The sequence below is a fragment of the Ammospiza nelsoni genome, chromosome 5 (genome assembly GCF_027579445.1).
Source record: "Ammospiza nelsoni isolate bAmmNel1 chromosome 5, bAmmNel1.pri, whole genome shotgun sequence".
NCBI lineage: Eukaryota > Metazoa > Chordata > Aves > Passeriformes > Passerellidae > Ammospiza > Ammospiza nelsoni.
Window position 1 is genome coordinate 22,228,771 of NC_080637.1, and position 19,006 is coordinate 22,247,776.

At 40.8% G+C, this 19,006-nt stretch overlaps 1 protein-coding gene across 4 annotated transcripts in view; it reads left to right on the plus strand.

Moving 5' to 3' along the window:
* The first annotated feature begins 405 nt into the window (after positions 1-405).
* CADPS2 (calcium dependent secretion activator 2) overlaps positions 406-19,006 on the plus strand; it is a 285,443-nt gene continuing 266,842 nt past the window's right edge. For all 4 annotated transcript variants that reach the window (XM_059471758.1, XM_059471759.1, XM_059471760.1 and 1 more), the window contains exon 1: positions 406-782. In XM_059471758.1, coding sequence (XP_059327741.1) covers positions 459-782 — 324 coding nt within the window. In that variant the 5' untranslated portion in view covers positions 406-458. The remainder of the gene's footprint in view (positions 783-19,006) is intronic.

A 19,006-nucleotide genomic window follows, 5' to 3' on the forward strand; every position in this document is an offset into this window, starting at 1 on the left:
GGGACGCGGGGCAAGGCAGGGCCCGAGCGGAGCAGCGCTGCTGAGGGCTCCCTGCCGCTTGTCGCTGGGAGCAGAGCAGCCGAACCGAGCCGTGCCGAGCCGAACCGAGCCGTGCCGAGCCGTGCACTGGGCTGCTTTGGCAGCTGCGGTGTTACAGGAGCCTGCCCAACCCCGTCCCGGACCCTGGCGGGTCGCTGCGCTCGCCGGGGCGGGCGGAGATGTTAGCCCGGCCCCGGTCCCGCCCCTGCCTCCGCCGGGAGCCGCTCGGAGCAATTCCCACGGCAACCCAGGCTCGACCCCCTTCCCAAACCCCGCCTCTGCTCCCCGCCCCGCCGCTCCCGCCCGGCGGCCGCCGCGGGTCGGAAACAGTCCGTGTGTAAACTCGACGTGTCCGGAAAGGTGCGCGTCGCTCCCCGCCTCGCTCCGTGCCCGGCCGCGGGGCGCGCCCGCCGAGAGCGATGCTGGACCCTTCCTCCAGCGAGGAGGAGTCCGATGAGCTGCTGGAAGAGGAGCGGCGGGACGTGCTGGTGGCGGCGGGCGGCGGCTCGCCGCGCTCGCTGCCGCAGCCGCCCCGGGACTCGCGGGGCAGGGAGGCCGGGGCGGCACGGGCAGCCAGCCCCAGCCCTTCGGTGCTGAGCGAGGGCCGGGATGAGCAGGAGCGCCTGCAGCGAGAGGAGCGGGAGAAGCGGCTCCGGCTGCAGCTCTACGTGTTCATCGCGAGGTGCATCGCGCACCCCTTCAACGCCAAGCAGCCCACGGACATGGCCCGCCGGCAGCAGAAGGTGAGCCCCCGCCTCCCCGCTCCCCTGCCCCGCCGTGTGCGCTCGTTCCCCGCGGGCCGTCCCGCGCCGTCCGTCCCGCCCGCCGGTGCCGCCGCCGCGCCGCTCCGGCCCGCAACAGGTGCGCGGGGCCGCGGCTCCGGCCGGCACGGCGCGGGGAGCGGCTGCTGCAGGGCTGGGCGTCAGCGCGCCCTGCCCCGCACACGCCCTCTGCTCAGAAACCCGTCCGTCAGCGGGGCTGAAGTCGTGTAAGTTTGTAGAGTTGCGCTCGAAGTCGCCGTGCGAAGGGCACAGGAGCGCGGGGAGCGGGCGCGCTGGGGCCGGGCTGCGCTGAGGATTTATTCCTGCTTCTCGGCCGTGCCTGATGGGTGGAATTAAACCTTCCAGAGGTGCCTCCTGCCGCTCGCGTTCTGACCGTCTGTACCCAACCCGAGCAAATTAAGCCATGAAACACAGGTGAACGAGAAAACTATTTTGTTTCATGTATTACTGACTGTTCTCTCTGTACGCAGAAGCGATCAACATGCGTGCTTGTGGTGATAATGACCTGCTAATGAAGGGTGACCTAAGTTGTTCTCTGTGTCTTATACGTGAAAGACAAGCTTTTGAGAACTGGCAGGTGTGCGTAGGTATATATGCTTATTCTCTCTTATTTTGAGCTGTTGAATAAGTAGAATACCTAAAGTTTTGGATTAAGGCATTACATTTCCAGATAACAACTGGAAATGTCCGTTCTTGAAATGCTTGGTCTAAAAATTGTGTTTTTGCTTTCAGTTATATAAACAAGCTAATCCAAAACAAAAGAAACAAACAAAAACCCCGTTTTACATCACTTTCTAGAAGGACAGTGATAGGACACAAAAATTATTTAATTCTACGTGGCTTTTATGATTTTTATACTTCCATATGTCTAAGGGTTTGTAAAATCCAGTTCTGAATGTTGTGGCATAACTGAAGTATGCCTTTTGTAGGTAATTGTGTTTAGTGAATTCTCAGACAAGTTAATGTGGCAACATAGTAGTAATAAGATTGTTTCCGGAAGATTATTTTGTTTTTATTAAGTGTTAGGTACTTAAACTCTAGAGCCTGAATAGAGATATTTTGTAAACAGAAAGCCAAAACATCTGAAATAATAATTTTCAACCCACTGGAAATTCCCTAGCCAAACATGGAATCATCATAGAAACTATATTTTTAAGAGATATCTGGATCCCTCTAAGTGTGACTTCCCACTGGACAAAGCCAAAGCAGACTTCATGTAGTGTTGATATCAACCTAGGTTTAAGCAGGAGGCTCAGAAGCCTCCGGGGGTGAGATCTCACAACCTGTCTGTGTGACCTGCTGTACTGCTCCATTGCCCTTCTCTTGATTAAAGTTTGCTAATCAGCTTCCAAGTTGCAGCTTGTGGCCATCAATTGCAGAAGATACTGAGCATTTAGAAGTTCTCACTGATCTAAGTCACTAAGTATAGGAACTGTTTTAAAAATAACTACTGTATTAATTAGTTTTATTAATAAAATGTATGAAAAGAGATTACTGGTGTGCAGCAAATGCAGAAATAAAACTGTTGTGGATTTAATTATGAGCAATGAACAGACTGATTGACAAAATTGATTTGATACCTACAATTAAATATTGCTCTTACTAATTACTATTCTTAAGTGAACTCTAGATTTTGCTTTAATTGCTGTATGTACAAAGCTACTTTTGTCATATTTAGGAATTCAGCTGCAGAACAAGGATGACTTGTCTTTTCCTGGTCAGGAAATAGTGTATTTAAATAAGGCATAACACAAAAAATAAGTCTCCTGAGGAGTTGCACTTCTTTGTAGGCCTAATGAAATGCACATAACCATCCTTCCTCTCATTTGACAATTTTGTATGTATTACCCAGTAAATTATTGCATGTAGGGTAATGGAACTGGTCATGAGTTTTGCGAGTTCAGAGAACCTGCTTTGATAGTTTGGGATTGCTGAGAGATGTCTGAAGGAGCGCTCTTTCATGTCTGACTTCTGTTCTCTGCACTGCCCCGTGGCCTCATGTCAGCCTTGGGAATGAGAGCACAACCACCTGCCCTAAACCATGTCCTGAAGGAAGACACTTTGGGAGGTGTCACAGGGGGTCTGGAGAAGGGATGACTGAGAGGGGACCTTGTCAATGAAGGGAGGATGTCAAGAGGATGCTCTTCTTCATGGTGCAAAGTAGTAAGATGAGACAGCAGGCAGAAACTGATGCACAGAAGTTGCATCTGAATATGAGAAAGAACTTCTTTACTGGAGTATGAGGAAGAACTTCTTTACTGAGCGGGTGATTGCACACAGGAACAGATTGCCCAGAGAGGCTGTGGAGTCTCCCTGACTGGAGATGTTCAAGAACCATCTGGATGCAATCCTGTGCCATGTGCTCTGGGATGACCCTGCTTAAACAGCGAGCTTGAACCACATGACCCACTCTTGCCCCTTCCAACTTTACCCATTATGTGACTCATATTCTCTGGGATAAAATAAGATATTATTTTATCCTGAATTAATTTTCTATCTGCTAAGATAGGATATGGACTTGATCTCTTGCTCTCTTGCTTCACTTGTGACTTGCGTGACAGCATGTGGCTGGCTGTCCACTGCGAGCTGGCCTGAGGTTCCTTCCCTGTGTTGTGTCACTGGAGCTGTTGGCTGCAGCATGCCCTGTCCATCGTGGGTTATCCAAGGTACAGTTTGGAATGAGAGCTGTGATGCTGTGTCATTTCAGCTTGTGAACTCCTTGTAGTGCTTTTGCACCAGCAGTCTTTCAAGAGCCTAATAATAGTATCCACCCTGCTTAAGAGCAGAAGTAATTTGTTCTTTCTGCCAGTTCATTTGGCATATTGCTGAGCAAATATTGAGGAATGCAATTTGCTTCCTTTTTAATGTGGAACATGTTTTCCAGTAAGGGAATGAGATGGAATTCATATATCAAGTATCTTGAACTGCGTTGTAATATAAGTAAGGAAATGGGTTACAGTATGGCTGGCTTCTTATGTTCTTGCTTTAGTATCAAATTAAAATATACTGTATGATATCTTTAAACCACCATACTTAATGACTCTGTTATACTAATTAAAGGATTTTGAATACAGGCAGTGTTTCACTCCTCTGTTGTCCTTTCTTCTTCCTTCTTTCTTCTTGCTAAGGAAAATTAGCTCTGCTGTATTGTGATAGATAAGGTTATCTAAAAAAGAAAATCAAACTTTAAGAAAAAACAAGAACTAGCATAATTTGCCGGAGTCCATCAATTCCTCTATCTTGCTTTTAATGATAAATTCAACATAATTTAGCCCAGGGTTTGCTGCATCACATACTTTTATAATATGTCTCTTTGGTTTTTTCCTTAGTCTCTAGGATGCATATGTGATAGAAATATTCTTTTTTTAACTGTTCAGAGTTAGTTGATGACCTGCTATTATATCCTACCTTACTTTGGTTGCTGGTAGATTTTTGATAGAGAATGGGGAATAATCAAATATTAGAGTTGTGGAACAGAAGCATGGTGGTGTTTTTCGAGGTGAGGTAGCATATCCTGTTGAAGATGGAGTTAGCTCTACAGAGAAGGGCTAGTATGTATTTAGTAACATATTTTGAATAGGTATTTGTGAACATTTAGTCGTGTATTTTCCACCTTTCAGAGAAATATTGATGCATCATTACATATTGTTATTTTATAAAGCAAATTTTGTCTGTCCCTGGTTTAAAGAGACTGTCACTTTTTTGTACTACCACTTTTTGATGAGTCCTCTCAAACATATATCACCAATTTTTCTTCTGCCTCTTTACACCTCCTTGTTTCTAGTCCCAACAATGAGAAGACAATCGTTAACTAAGCCCATTCCTCTTTCTTCTGTTCTCCTAGCCCAGCCAAACCGAATCTCAAACCACCAGATTGAGATTTAGTGAAAAAAATTCACTTGTCACTGTCTTCCATCAAGGGAAAGGGGTGTGTGTGAACATATATTATATATATGAGTATATATGTACTGAGTGATTAGATGATGACCCTGGTAACTGCTGTCCATACCAATCAGTTGTACACCCATATGTACCCACCCAGTTGTACTCAGTGAGTGTACAGAACCAAAGGCAGGTTCTGTATCTGGGAGGTGAATCAGAGTTAAAGTTCCTGGGGAAGGAAGGGACAGCAAAGTGCTACAATTAACTCACAAAAAAAAAAAAAAAAAAAAAAAAAGAAGAAGAAAAAAAAAGTGTTTTCTGGTTTTCCTGTGTTTTTCTTTCTCAACATTTTAAAATTTCCTCTAGTAATCAAGTAGCCACACAGAAATCTAAGACTAAGGGAGAAGTAGCTAGGCTACTCCCAGGCTAAAAAAGATTTTTAATGTATGAGAAGCTTAGTGCATCAGAGCTGATAATTCAAGTCTTGCTTTCATAGGTGATAGTATTAGAAGTAATTGATCTGGCCATGTAGAATTCATAACTGAGTTTACTTCCTGAATACTTGATGACCTATTTTCCTTCCATTCCTTCTCTCCCATCCAGCTACTAAATCATGAGTAGATCAAAAGCATTGACTTCTAGCTAATTCTCAAAAGTAGGAGCAGTAGTCAGTCATTCATTTTCATCTGAATTTTGTGCATTCATTCTTTCTTCTTTCTTGGGCCTTATCTGTAAAGGAGAGATTTATAATGATACTACATAACACTGTCAGGAAATACTGGTTGTGGGGATAGACTTCATTCTCTGGACTGCAGTTTTATTCCCAATGTTTGTCTTTCTTCTGTCTCAAGCCCTGTATCTCCTTGCTTTTGAGCTGGTGGTATATATCTACTTTTTATTGGCAAAGCATGTTTTGGGAAAGAAAAATTGTCTCTTGGCCTCTGAACATGCTTCATTAGATGATGCTTTCTGCACTGCTAAGGTAGCAAGGAGAATACATCCAAACCCATGGTTTTCAGAAACTCTAGACACATTTCAGAGAAAAAAACATAGCTATAAAACTTGTTCATCTGGTCAAAATTCTGCTGAAGATCTTTCTAGGAACATGTCTTCCAATTCTACCTTCATTGCTTACTTTACAAAATTCACTTCTTTTTGTAGTGTTACAGAAAGTAATTTAAAGTCAAGTTTATTTCATTATTTTTCCCCATAGCACCTTGTCATCATGCTCTAAGCTGTGTATAGTTTTTATTTTCAGTCAAATGAGTATAGAGAGTTCTGGTAAATCCTGTCAAAACCCATAATAGGGTAGCCTACAGACCTGTCTACATGTTGAGGCAAGGTTATTCACAAATAGATCTTTCTACCCCTGTGAGAACCAGCTGTTTGGGGAAGAAGTTGGTTTTGCCTGCAGTAGGAAAGTTGGTCCCCATGGGCAATTGAATCAGCCATGACCGAAGAAGTACTGAAGGGTGATGAGAGAAGCAAAACCTCCTAGTAATCATCACCACTTCAGAAATGACAACCCATCAGAGTTCTGTTTTGATCTTAAATTCTTCTTCTGGCCCACCAGCTCAGCATTGATCAGTGTGGCTTGGCCAGGCAGTGTGCTGGGAAAACCACGTGTTGGTAAACAGCTGTGTAATGAAGTGAACACATTTGGACAGTCTGCAAACCTCTCATGGTCTACTGTGATGAAAAATTTATTACTCTCTTCTTTTGCCTGCTTTTTTTTCCTTGTTTTCAATGCCTATTTTACCCATATTTGCCTTTGAAATTTGAGTAGTTATTATTATTGGATGGGACAATTTTATTTTTTGTTTTCTGAATGCATGACCTCAGATTCTTTTTTTTCTGTCACCTGCACAGTTTGACAAATGTGCTAACTCTGTTGGCAAATACCCCATTTGAAGTGCCTGTGGAAGACTAATTATTAGGGCTTATTTCTACAGGGGAGCTGACAGGAGGAAAGTTTGAAGGATCAGTTGATTGCCACCCTCTCTTCAGGGACTCTATGGGGGAATTGTCTGGCTGGGCTGCCTTGCATTTCTAAGCCCTTTGCAGCTTTTATTCTCAAGCATTTTGTGTATCTGAACTGTGTAAGTGGTGATTGAGAGGCAGAAATACCAAATCAACTCATCTTGTCTTTAATGCTTTCTCAGACAGCATCTGTGAAATATACTCACTGATGCTGTGGAGTATATTTATATAAGCTGGGGAAAACACTTTTTTCCCCTCTGAACCACACTGCTTTACCTGCCCGAGGTGCAGTATATCAAAACATCAAATATTACATGCTGTCTTTAACTGTACACTATTGCCAGAACAGAAAATACTGTTTGGTTGCTAGTTTACTATTAATTGAGCAGTGTAGTTTTTCCCCCTTGCTCCCCTATGCAAACCTGTTGTTCCCTTTCCTTTTTCATGCTGGTTATTAGAGTCGGTTTTTCTCTTTCTGGCTTTGTACCATTTCTTTTTAATACTAGTGAATATCATCCTGAAGTTGCTTTCAGTATGTATTGGTTTGCTTTTTTAATGTACCTTTGTATTTGTGTTCTTCTGTCCCATTATCCTTGTTTTTACCTTGTGTGTAGATGTCCCTTACTTTGCTAGCTTAACATATCCCTGCCTCCTGCTGCTGCCCTTGCTGCAAGTGGAGAGCTGATAGCTCAGGGACAAGACTTGCTTTAGTGACCAAAGAGGTGTCCCTAGAGGAGATGGGATGGTGTGTTTGTGGTCTGCTAGGAAAGTGCTTGGCTCTCCACCCCGCCTCTGCTCATTGAGGGGTGTGTTTTGGGGTGTTTGTCTTTATGCCTTGACTCTGCTTCACTGTTTAGTTGTACTGAGCCCTAGTTAGTATGTTGCTCTCTCTGAACCAGGTGCCAATCTCTAAGGCTTTTTAACGTTTAATCCTGTTAAGAATAAGAAGCTTGACTAGGCCAATATTCAAGCAGCAATCAATTTGTTATTTAATATGGTAAAACATGAGCAATACAGCGCAGGGTACAGTGGGGGAAGTTTTCCCTCCAACTGCACACTGAAAATTGATGGTTACAGGTATTTATAGGGGTGCTCATCAACTCATCAGTTTTTTTCAGCAGTTTCTATTTCCAATCTTTTACTCAACAGCAATTTTTATTCCAAATTATTACATCACAATTCTATACACTATTGTGATTTTAATTTCTCAGGATGTATCTCAAAGGAGTATCCCCAGATGGTGACAGTCCAGTTTCCGAAAGAAGAAAGACGAATCCCATCTGGTGGGGATTCCAGCTCCCCAGATGTGGGTCCACCTTTTAATTGCTGAGACTATAAATCTCATAACAGTGATGTCCAGCTTCCCTTTGGTCAAAACCATAAACCCTTGAGGTGATGTTCATCTTCCTTTCTCAAGCTGTTTTTCTCTTCTTCAATAAGGCGTGAGATAAGCATATTTCTTTTATATATATTCCAAAGCTATAGTTTCAAGGATACAAGTAACATTCTAAAATTATACTTCAAAAGGTTATTATTGCAGAGCTTTTCATGGATTAAATGCAAGCAAAAAGCAACATCTTTAACACCTTAATTCCAGTGCTCCTAAATCAACCAGGGTTAATTGCAAACAAAAGATAGGTTCAAAGGCCTTTTTCCATGTTTTATTTTCCTCAGTTATTATTAGAATTCACTGCTCTCCCATTGTCGGGGTCCACACATGAATGAATGCTTTGCATTCACAAATACACACGTCGCCTGTTTGTACCTGACACGAAACACAGCTTTGCATCTCACAATCCTGAAGTTGGTTTTCATATAGGGTTTTTTTGGTCCATTAGCTGCAGACATGCCTTCTATATTTCTTTCCAAGTTACTCCCCTTGCTGCCAGCTGATGGCAGTGGCACGCACAGGTCTGGCACTCAGACTCTCCGGGACGTCTGGCTCTTGCCATTCGGGATGGGAGGCAGGGTGAGGAGCGGAGTCTGCTCAAGTCCTCCTCATTTGCCTAGTGCCTGTCTCCAGTGCCCATTCCTGCCTAGAAGTGCTGGCACTGAGTTGAAAGCAGCCCAGTTCTTGTGCATTGCAGCTGATTCCCCCAGGTTTCAGAATAGCAGCTGTGAAAAGGCAGTTTTCAGTTTGTTGCTGTGTGTGGGAAACCCTGAGCAGCAGGAGAAATAGAGTGTTTGCATGTCAGTACCAGGCTGCATCAGCTTAAGCTTGCATTTTGAAGGTTATTTTCTCAGCCATAAGCATTGAAGGCTTTTCATTTTGTATTTAAAACTCCCTAGAAGTTGATGGTACTTGCTCAATAGAATTTATTTCCAGTTCTTATTTATTTTGCAGTGAGGAGATAAAGCATATGCTTCTCTTCAAGTGTGACTGCTTGTATGCATAAGTTCAAGAATGTTATTGAGTGTTTTTCCTGTCAGGAAGGGGAAAAGCATTAATTAATAGCATTGTAAAGAATGAACAGAGCTACAGTGAGTACTTCTTTAAATATGTGACCTGGTGAATCAAAATTAGAAAAAGAGAAGGTGATTATACAAGAATTTTTTTGCAACTTTGTTTCAATTTTTTTCTTAACCATTAATTATTCATTTGTGTTCAATTGTCTTGTATGTAGGGTTTTAGAAATAGAGGCTGGCAGCTTCTGTGTAATGAAAGTGCTGGAGGGACACTGAGTGATAGACACAAAAAGAATCCTTAGGATAATACTTTGAGTAGACTTGTTTGGGCCGTAGAGAAGGATGTGGAAGGAAGGACAAACACACAGGGCATAAATGAGGCTTCTGAAGAGATGGTGTACATCTACAGTGATTAGAGGAGAAATAGCCACCAGTGATGGAGAGTTTCATGGACTAAGTTAAAGATGTTGAGAAAGTGTATGGAACCAAATTAATTTTGGAATAGAGTAATTGTTCAGCAAGGACAATGACAGTTAAAGAGGAATGAATTTGTAGTAGAGAAATCCATTGGTCATGAGAGTTATGCTTTTCAGTATTAAACAGAAATGAAGGAGGAATATCTTGGGGAGTGAATTTGCAAGAAAGAGATTGGTCTAGAAAAAAGGATAATGATTAAACTGGTAAATAAGGGAATAGTCTCAAAATCCATGCTAGTGTAACACAGAATCACTAGGACGACGACCTGTTGAGAAAAATGGTATGCAGAAGTTGGACTGCATGAAAATCAAAGCAGTAGCATATAGTGCACTGGGGAAAACTTTTTTCTGGAGAAGGTTTGAGTTGTTTTATATGTTTAGATTTTTCTAATGGTGAATTCATGAGTTTTCTTTTTCTAAGAAAAAATTCACCTTCAGGCAGTCTAGGCCAAATGTTTATCTTGCTGGCTTTTGCTGGGAAACATCCCCAGTTTGTGCCTATTGCTCATAAATTCCTTGATTTATTTGTAAATTATGAATTCTGAGGCCTTGTGGCAAGGTTATTTCTTATTCAGAAGTGTACTACAAATGTTTTTCCACTCCAACTATTTAATACACCACATACATATTATTGCTAAAATATTTATATTGACGATTTAATTTTTTTATTATTATTTTGACCTTCTTATGGATAGAGCATAGGCAAAAAAATAAAAAAAGGTAAGAGGTTGTTTGGTATAGATCTGATATTAAATCATAGAAATCAGTTCGCCTTTCTCTTCCTTCCTACAGTGCCATTAATAGGCAGAGGATTTTTCAGTCTTTTACCTGTGGGGATTTAAGAGTAAATAGTGATAGTATGTTGAGATGGAAGTTAACAAACTCCGTTAGAATTTTTTTATTTGTAGTAATATTCAGCTAGGTGTTGGAGTATTTGCCTGAATGGACACTTGGATTCCGCTTGCAGTGACTTAAATCCAAATGCAGTGTCATTCTCATAGCCACACATGTGTTACACACAGTAAAGATTCTGGGCATACTGGTACATGGTTATGAAGCAGTTAGATGTGTTTTAGCTTAAATATTCTATGATACAAGTTCTGAAAATCTTGTTTATATGACTTTGGGTTCTTTTCAGTATACTTTGTCTCCCACATTAATTTACTTTAAAAACACTTCTTGAAATTAAGGACAGCTTTTAAAGTTGTCTTTCTCTGCCATCCAAAGTTTTTAGGTACTTAATAACTTCATATTCTCAGGGCTTTTTCTGTGATAATAAATGTTACAAAATTATATAAATTGTACATAAAGCTATTATAAGACTAACTATGTTTTGTGAATAAAAGCCTTCTTTTTTATCACCTGGAATATAAACACCCAAATATCCTACAGTGGAAAGCTGAAAATTACAGGATCCAGCTGTGTGTGCATATATATTGATGTGTTTTGCTCCTGTGTTGCTGAAAAGGAAGTGTTGTTCTTAGCTGTGTAATGTAAAGCTAATCTGTTTGTTCTGCAGATCACAGACCCACTGATTCCAGACTGTGTATTTTTGTGTGTGGTTCTCTCTCTCTCACACACCCTGAGCGTAGGATGTACCTTACAGGACTTCTGTTGGAGCCAGATGAAAGTTTGTTTGTCTCCTGTTTGCCCCCACAGCCCAGGGTGGGGAATGCTGAAAACCTCTTTTCTTGTTGAATTGCCCGCAAGGTCAGTGGCATGCTGTGAGCAGAGCTGCTGGTGTCTTTGCTTGACTCTTCCTCAGACTTTAATTGGAGCAACTGGATTACACCAGTCTTTCTGCTGCTTTAATATATCTTACTCTCTGTAGATGAAAAACCCCGCCTAAGTAGGAGAAGTATTATTTATTTAAAATAATAAAATTATTCAGATTATTACTAAACCTCTAGCTGGTTTATGTGTTCTGGATATTTAAACTCTAATGGTTTATTAACCCATTGATTGCTAACAACATTTGGTCAGAACTCAGTCCAGAATGGCCTTCAAGAGGCCACAGAGGCATGACAAAATCAGCAAACTGGGTAAAGCTTCCATACATGACCCACTTGGTGTATTACAGGCTGTCTGTTACAAGTGCACTTAACTATAGAAAGCAGCACAAATGGGTATGAGACTTTATGGGCTGGTAGTTTCTGTTTCACTGTACAGATGCACTTTTCTGGTGTCACTCTGCTTGCCAGTGTAGATGTGACTTCAGAGAGTCAGAGAGATTTAATATACAGCAATTAATACATAGTCCAGAAAGAGAGATGGAACCTAAATGAGATAAATAGCATAACAGGGACGAAGAGTCTCCTTTCTGAGCCATTAAAGCAGGACAGCATATGCAATGCAAACATAAAAACAGCTGAAATAACAAAGTAATAAGAGTCTTGCTATGTCTGAAGTTAATTAAGGGCAACAAACTGCCCCTAATTACTGAAAGTGTGGGCTTCTCAGCAAAGCTGCCTGGGATACTAATTAAAAGAACTGATTATAAGAAATAGAATGAATAATTAATGACTAAGAAATGGTTTTCAAGAGTATCTTCAGAGAGCAAATAATGTGCCCTTGGAAAATATTGTGACACACTGAGCCATCCCCTGAATCAAATCCTGGAGATAGACCTGAACTGACTTGCAAGTTTGCTGTGCTTATGCTTTCTAGTGCTGAGGCAGGGACTGACAGGGGCAGAATGACAGGTAAAATAGGAATAGTATTTCCATTTCAATATCAAATGCTCTCTTCAACTATTTTCTTAATGTATGACTTTAGCAGAACCTGCTTGTGAAACACACCAGCATAGCCATTCTGTTTCAATGGTTGGCTTTGCAGTAGCTCCCTGCTCACAGAGCTGAGAGAGGTCTCTGGTGCTTGCAGAGGCCCTCTGGGGAGCATCCTCTGTGTTCATCAGTAGCATGTGTGTCTGTAGCAACTGTTGGCTGTCAATTGTATGGGCCACCAAATGGACTGTGATTTTTCAATGTCCTTGAAAAGACAGCAATATGGAAAATTTATCTGACAGAATAAAAATTGAAAGTTTAAAGATTTATATCCTTCTTAAGCTCAAATAATAAGGCTTTTTTTTTTTATCCTAAGCAGTTCTTTAAAGGGGCTAATCAGGGGTAAAGTTTTATCCAGGCATCCATTTGGGTATTCCCACCTAATTGGCACTCCTTAATTTATTCATTTGAACTGTTTTTAATAGCCTTAATCCTCAATTACATTGACACATATATAGAAATTTAGATTAGAAATAAATAAAAATAAATGCTTGGAAGCATTAAACCCTAGGAGCAATTTCCTGTACTGGTTCTAAGTCTCTGCTGGAGGCTGAGGTGGGAGGCTGCAGGTAGCCCAGAGTGCTGGGGTGCACTTGAAGGGGACGTGGATCTTGAAGTCTGGGCAATCAACCCACTGCTGTGTGGTGTCCATCTGAGACAGACGTGACATTTAATTCTCTATGATTGATCTGTGATCATTGTAGTGAGCCCCTCTTTATGTGGGATTCATGTTCACAGAGGGACCAAACCCAGAACCGAAAAATCCATGTCCTTTGGAGTGTCTTTTAGTTGTTCTGAGCTTCAGTAGAGCTATTGGGGCATCCTTGTTCCCATGAGGTTGTGTGTTGCAATGAATTGATTAATATCTGTTTGGTCCCATGAGGTTGTGTGTTGCAATGAATTGATTAATATCTGTTTGGTCCCATGAGGTTGTGTGTTGCAATGAATTGATTAATATCTGTTTGGTCCCATGAGGTTGTGTGCCCCAATGAATTGATTAATATCTGTTTGGTCCCATGAGGCTGTGTGCTGTAACTCTGGATGTGTTCACATCCTGGAAGAGGGATGTGACCACAGTTGACTCCTGTGTGCTCCCAGTGAGACCATGATCCATGGCAGAGGCAGGAAGCCATAGGTACCATGGAAGGGGATTAGAATGAGTGCTGCACTGTACGTTATGATCTCATTAGTTTTAAAGTTAGGATTAAGCATAAAATACTGAAATAGAAGTTACTTAATACTACTGCTTTTTCAGAAATGTCTTATTTGGTCTTTTTATTGTAGTAGAACTCATAAATCGTCATTTAATTTCTTTAAAAACAAGCATCACACTCCCAACCCCCCAAACCAAGCCAATAAATCCAACATCCCAAACCCTGCAGATCTGTATTTCTGCCTTGGCTTTTGTAGCTTTTTCAAAGACAAAACTACTAAACCTTGTAGTAAGGAAGCAAAGATGTTTCATATGAATTGTGTTAAAAATAAAGATGTTTATTTTTTTTTATTAATATTGAGCTTTTAGAATTGATCTGATTCCTGAGGGCTAGGCCAGAGTTCATTCTGTTGAAATGAATACACTGAATTTCTAGTATTCTGTTTCTGTTCTTTAAGTTTCACAGGCATAAGACTTAAATATCTATTTGATTTTATATTCAGGATGGATTTGTACCTTGGCTGCAGACATTTGCTTTGAAAGCATACCTGTTCTCAGTGTGAAGGATAATTTGTTTTCCTAGTTTGATTGAATTTGTGAGTTTTTTCCTGTAGTGGAAAAATAATGAGTCCAACAGGAAAACAGCTATCTCAATTATGTAGCTTAAAAAAACAGTAAGAAAAAAATTCTCCTCCTGCACTGCACAGCTGTAGAGGTAGTGCTTACCTTTTACTCAGTGTGACTTTTTAGTGAGGCTGCAGAGCAGCCAACACAGCCATCATAAGTCACTTTTTAGGGGAAAAAAATTGATCTATTTTATTTTTAGTAGTGATGTGGTTAGGCTGAAACAGCTGTTTCATATTGGTGGTCAGACTAGCATTGCCTCAGTCAGTGCTAATAAGATAAATGGGGTAATGCCTATTGACTGTAATAGCTGGAGTAATGTGTCTGCTCAGAGATTGAGTGAAGAGATGTGAGGAGCTGCAGCTCTGAGCAATACAGGTAGTCAGTGATTCAAATCCATTTCTGTCTATAGTTCTGGAGAGCCTGGAAAATGGACAGAATTGCATAATAACATCAGAATAAGATAGCTAGCCTCTAACCTTTACTTTCTGAAAGGCTGAAGGATTCAGGGAGAAAATCAGTCATTTTGTCAATGGGGTGAACCCATCCTTGGAAAGGATGTGCATTTGTGTGTCTAAGGCACATGTCAGATATCATGTACTCACCACAGCCATTCATATGAATAAGTGAGCAAAACAGTACTTAAGGTACCAAAATTGAAAACCATCTCAAATACTTGTAAGTAAATACTTGTAATGCTTGTAATGTAAATACTTGTAATGCTTTCTAATTTTGGGCCCAATAATTTTAAGCCAAATAAAGCATTAAAATAATATGTTGTTTGTTTGGTTTTTTTTTTTCTGTTGCGTGTGCAGTCAATGCAGAAGAGTGAGAAAGATCAAGATGGACTAAACAAACCCTTTTTTTGAGGAGGATTTGCTTGTCTGAGTTAGGGACACCATTTCTGATGCAGTAGCTTCTAAACAGTTTAATGTCTTTATTTGAAAATTGTGTTCATACAATTTAGGAAACCAAAATAAGGGTTTTTTGGAAGCACAAATAGGAGAGCTGTAGATTTTCCCTCAATATATTGTGTGAAAGCAAGTATTTTATTCCCCTGCCAGTTCACAGAATTCTTTTTGAATCACCAGATAGTTACCAGGGGACACATCTGCTGCCAGACAGCTCAGCTACTGTATTTGTGCCTTTGACAGACCATGTAGTAAGCCAGGCTGACAAAGCCGCTGTGCCTCAGGTACACTAAGTAAACATGCTGGCAAATATCACGGCTGAATTAAATTTTGGATTTGCTATAGGATGGTAAGATTATATTGCAAAATTACTGGAAAGCTGATGAATGTATTCAACACGCAGACAAGTTATTGTGTATCATACTTGAACTGCAAATGAGAAGGGACCTCCTGGGTTGAGTCAGTCTCATGTCCAAAAGTAAGACATCTTGTCTCTTTTAGAAGCAGATGAACTTTCACTTAGTAGGTGTGGCTACTGTTTTTCCTTACTCTAATAGTTGTGAGACTTTTGTTTCCCAGACAAATGCATTTGCATGTTTGGTTTATACCCAGTTCCTGTTTTGTCGGCTCTGCCCTTCAGATGTAATAACAGCTTTTCCTTCCTGAAGGATTTAGTAGAGGGTGGCGTCTCATTCTGCTATATGAAACAATCCAGGTCTGAATCATTCCTCAGGCAGTAGTCTCTCTTCTTCTCTGACTATCCTAACTGTCTTTATCTGTAGGTTTTGCAGCTGGAATTAATGCCCCCATGTTCTCATGTCGCATGAACATGGTGCCTGGAGTGTGCTAAGGCAGTGCGTCTGAGCCTTCAGCTCAGAGCACCCAAGGAGAACAGAAATATTGCAGAAATTGTTGTGAGTCCTGGCCTGAAGCTTGGGATGCTGAATTTCACCCCATTTATGTTACCACAGCTCCTGTGGTGCTTTTTTCCAGTACATTTTTTTATCCAGTACATTTTTTTAATCCACTCTGTGTGCTAGTGCATCCCAGCCCTGAATGCCAATATCAGTCTTCAGATTCAGAATATTTGTAATCATGTTCCTGTTCTCTCTGCCAACAACGTGGAAACACCGTATTTATAGTCAGTTTTCAGCTACTCTCTATTTCTCCTTTAACAGTTACCTTCACATTTTTGGAGTTTTTTTTCCCTTTGTGACAGTATCTCCACTGTGTAACTGGTGTCTAGATAAGATCTACAGCCAGAAAGCAAGAGTAAAAAGAAAACAGATACTTGATTTTTATAATCTTTTAAATTATTGTGGTAAATTGGCAACTTTTTAATCCTTCCTATTCGGGGTCAGTTATTACTCCATTACTCTTACCCTGATTCTAACCTTATTTTTATATCCTTGTCCTGTGGAGTCTGTGCTTCTCTGCATATAGATACCTGCTGCCCTCTTTTGGGAAGGAGGATACTTTGATCCATGCTGGACAGCTTTAGAAGAGTTTGCACACTGTCTCATTCAGGTCTCTCAGCTCTTCAGATGAATGAATTGACTAACTGTTCTTAATTCCTTGACATAGAGAATAAATTACCACTTCTCAATTTCCAGGCTAAAGAGATCTTCCTGACAAAATACAAACTACTGAGACCAGAGTTGTGTTCAATAACCATGCCTATCAGCAAGCTCTCAAAATAATTAAGTGCTGTGGTGATAAAGAACAAAACGTGTTCAGTGGCACAATTTGTATGAATTCACTTGCAGTGTTGCTGTGTTCTAATTTGTTTTTAGCCCAACTGCCATCAATAGTCTTGAGTTCCTGGTTGTCCAGTAAGGTTCTAAAAAGGCTGTTCCTGGTATTCTGCCTGGCTACATTTGGCACACTGCAGAGCAGAGTTTACAAAACATCTGTTGGGTCAAGTGTTTCGTTGACCACAGGAGGTTAGGACATACTGATTTCTCTATCGAATCTGTATAGACTTGTGAATTTTCACTATACTTTTGCATATGACTTGAATGCTTGTAGCAGTCATGTGTAGCATGAATAACATGCATAACAGCAGCATTTGGAGTTGATCCTTCCCTCTAAAATGTTAAGCCAGTGTTTTTGTTTTGCAACCCACTGGCATGTATATACACAAGTTTTCTGTGCAACAGAAAACACACACTGGTGCTTCCTTCCTAACTTTCCTTACTTTGACACCACAACTTTGTGGTTGAATAGAGCATAAGAGTGAGTTGCTTATGGCTCTGTGTCATCTTTTATTCTGCCTGTAGTGTGGTAATTCAGGCATCTCCCAGCATTGGAAAGTTGCAAGAACCTTGGCTTGTCTGCCTTAGTCCTCCTACTCAGCACTCCTAAGTAATGATTTTCGGAAAAGCCGTTATATAGTATATACTGTGGGTTTTTCTGAAGGTCAGTCATTTCTTCTGTGCTTCTTGAGAATGCTGCTTGTGCTTGTGCTGGGGACTAAGTGAATCACTGTGACAATCTTGGTCTTATTCCTCTGAGGTTTAACTGCACAAAGTTAAGCAAACCTCATTCACCACAGGTCATCCACTTCTCACACTCCGCAGCTGTACTGGATTTTATGGAATGGCATATGTATCCTTTGGTTTACATTTGCGTTGTCTGGTCCTTTGCACCAGAAGGAAGAAAAGCTTTGGAATGGGAAAGCGATCCTGTCAAAATAAGTTGGTAGTCTTGGTAGAAGAGTGGAGAACTGGGAGTTATTGGAAGGAATAAGCTCTCTCTCTGGAAGCTCTGATTTTTGTGTGCTTCAATCCTTCATCATTATGCCTTCTGTGCAGAACAGGAAGAATATCAAAGTATTGCTCCTCTACTGTAACTTTGAAAATAATAGAAATACTGAAAGTTGGGTTCCATTTGAAGTTTGGAAAGGAAATTACATCTCTGGGATATCAGACTACCCCCTAGCTGACAGTGCAGTAGCTATGTGGTAAGTGTCAGCTCAGTTCCTCTGACACGTACGTAATCACTGTGCCATTTTCTTTCTGTGACAGTGAGAGAGATGGAGATCAGGAATCCTGTTCTGTTGTCTTTTGGCTAGATACATAAACTACCAGTCCAGTGTATACCAAAGTTTTTTTAGGCAACTTTTGCATGATTGAAGATAAAAATTTATTCCTGACTTAAACTGGGAAGGCTGGGAGGCTTTCAGCCAATTTCCTTTCATTGTTTCCTTCATACATCTGATGTTATCTGGTCTGCCGTCATGTTGTTAAATGTGTGTGCTGTCCTGGAGCCACTTAACCTTTTCCCCTTTGCCCATGTGCTGTGCCCTGCTCAGATCCTGGCCTTCAGGGAACTTGAGCAGGGAAACTTCTGTGGTTCAGTGGGATTTTGCACAAGTAGATGCTCTGTGAATATACTGTGAAGTTGTAACTAAGAATTTATGGAGAGTAATAGCTTTAAGACTATTTTATCCTTTTCTTTTTTTTCTTTTTTTTTTCTTTTTTTCTTTTTTTCTTTTTTTTTCTTTTCTTTTTTATCTTTAAGAAGGGGAACAAAAAAATGGTCACACTGCTAAGCTCTAATTAGAGTAGCTTTAGAGAGACCTGCTTGATTTGCCTTTTGAGCTCTGTGCTCTGTCAGGTAGGTTTTGATCAAATGCTTTCCTGCCAGCATTCAGTTGTTAGCATTCAGTATAAGTTAGTCACCAGTGAATTATGGTCTGTGATATGGTCCAGGTCCCATTGCTCTAGTTCTTTTCTCTTTATTGATTTCCATTCTCATTTTCATTATTGTCCTGGTCTCTCACTGCGTGCTTCCTAGTGCTTTTATTTTGTAGCTTTTCAGAATAAATGTCCATGAATCATGATTTGAAATAAAATGCTAATAATGACATTATGCAACACTTTGAAATAAACATTTCTGAGATTGTTCCTTTTAAGTGGTAGACTTTGAGAAAAATCATACCACTTTGCAATGACAGGGCAGTAGGAAT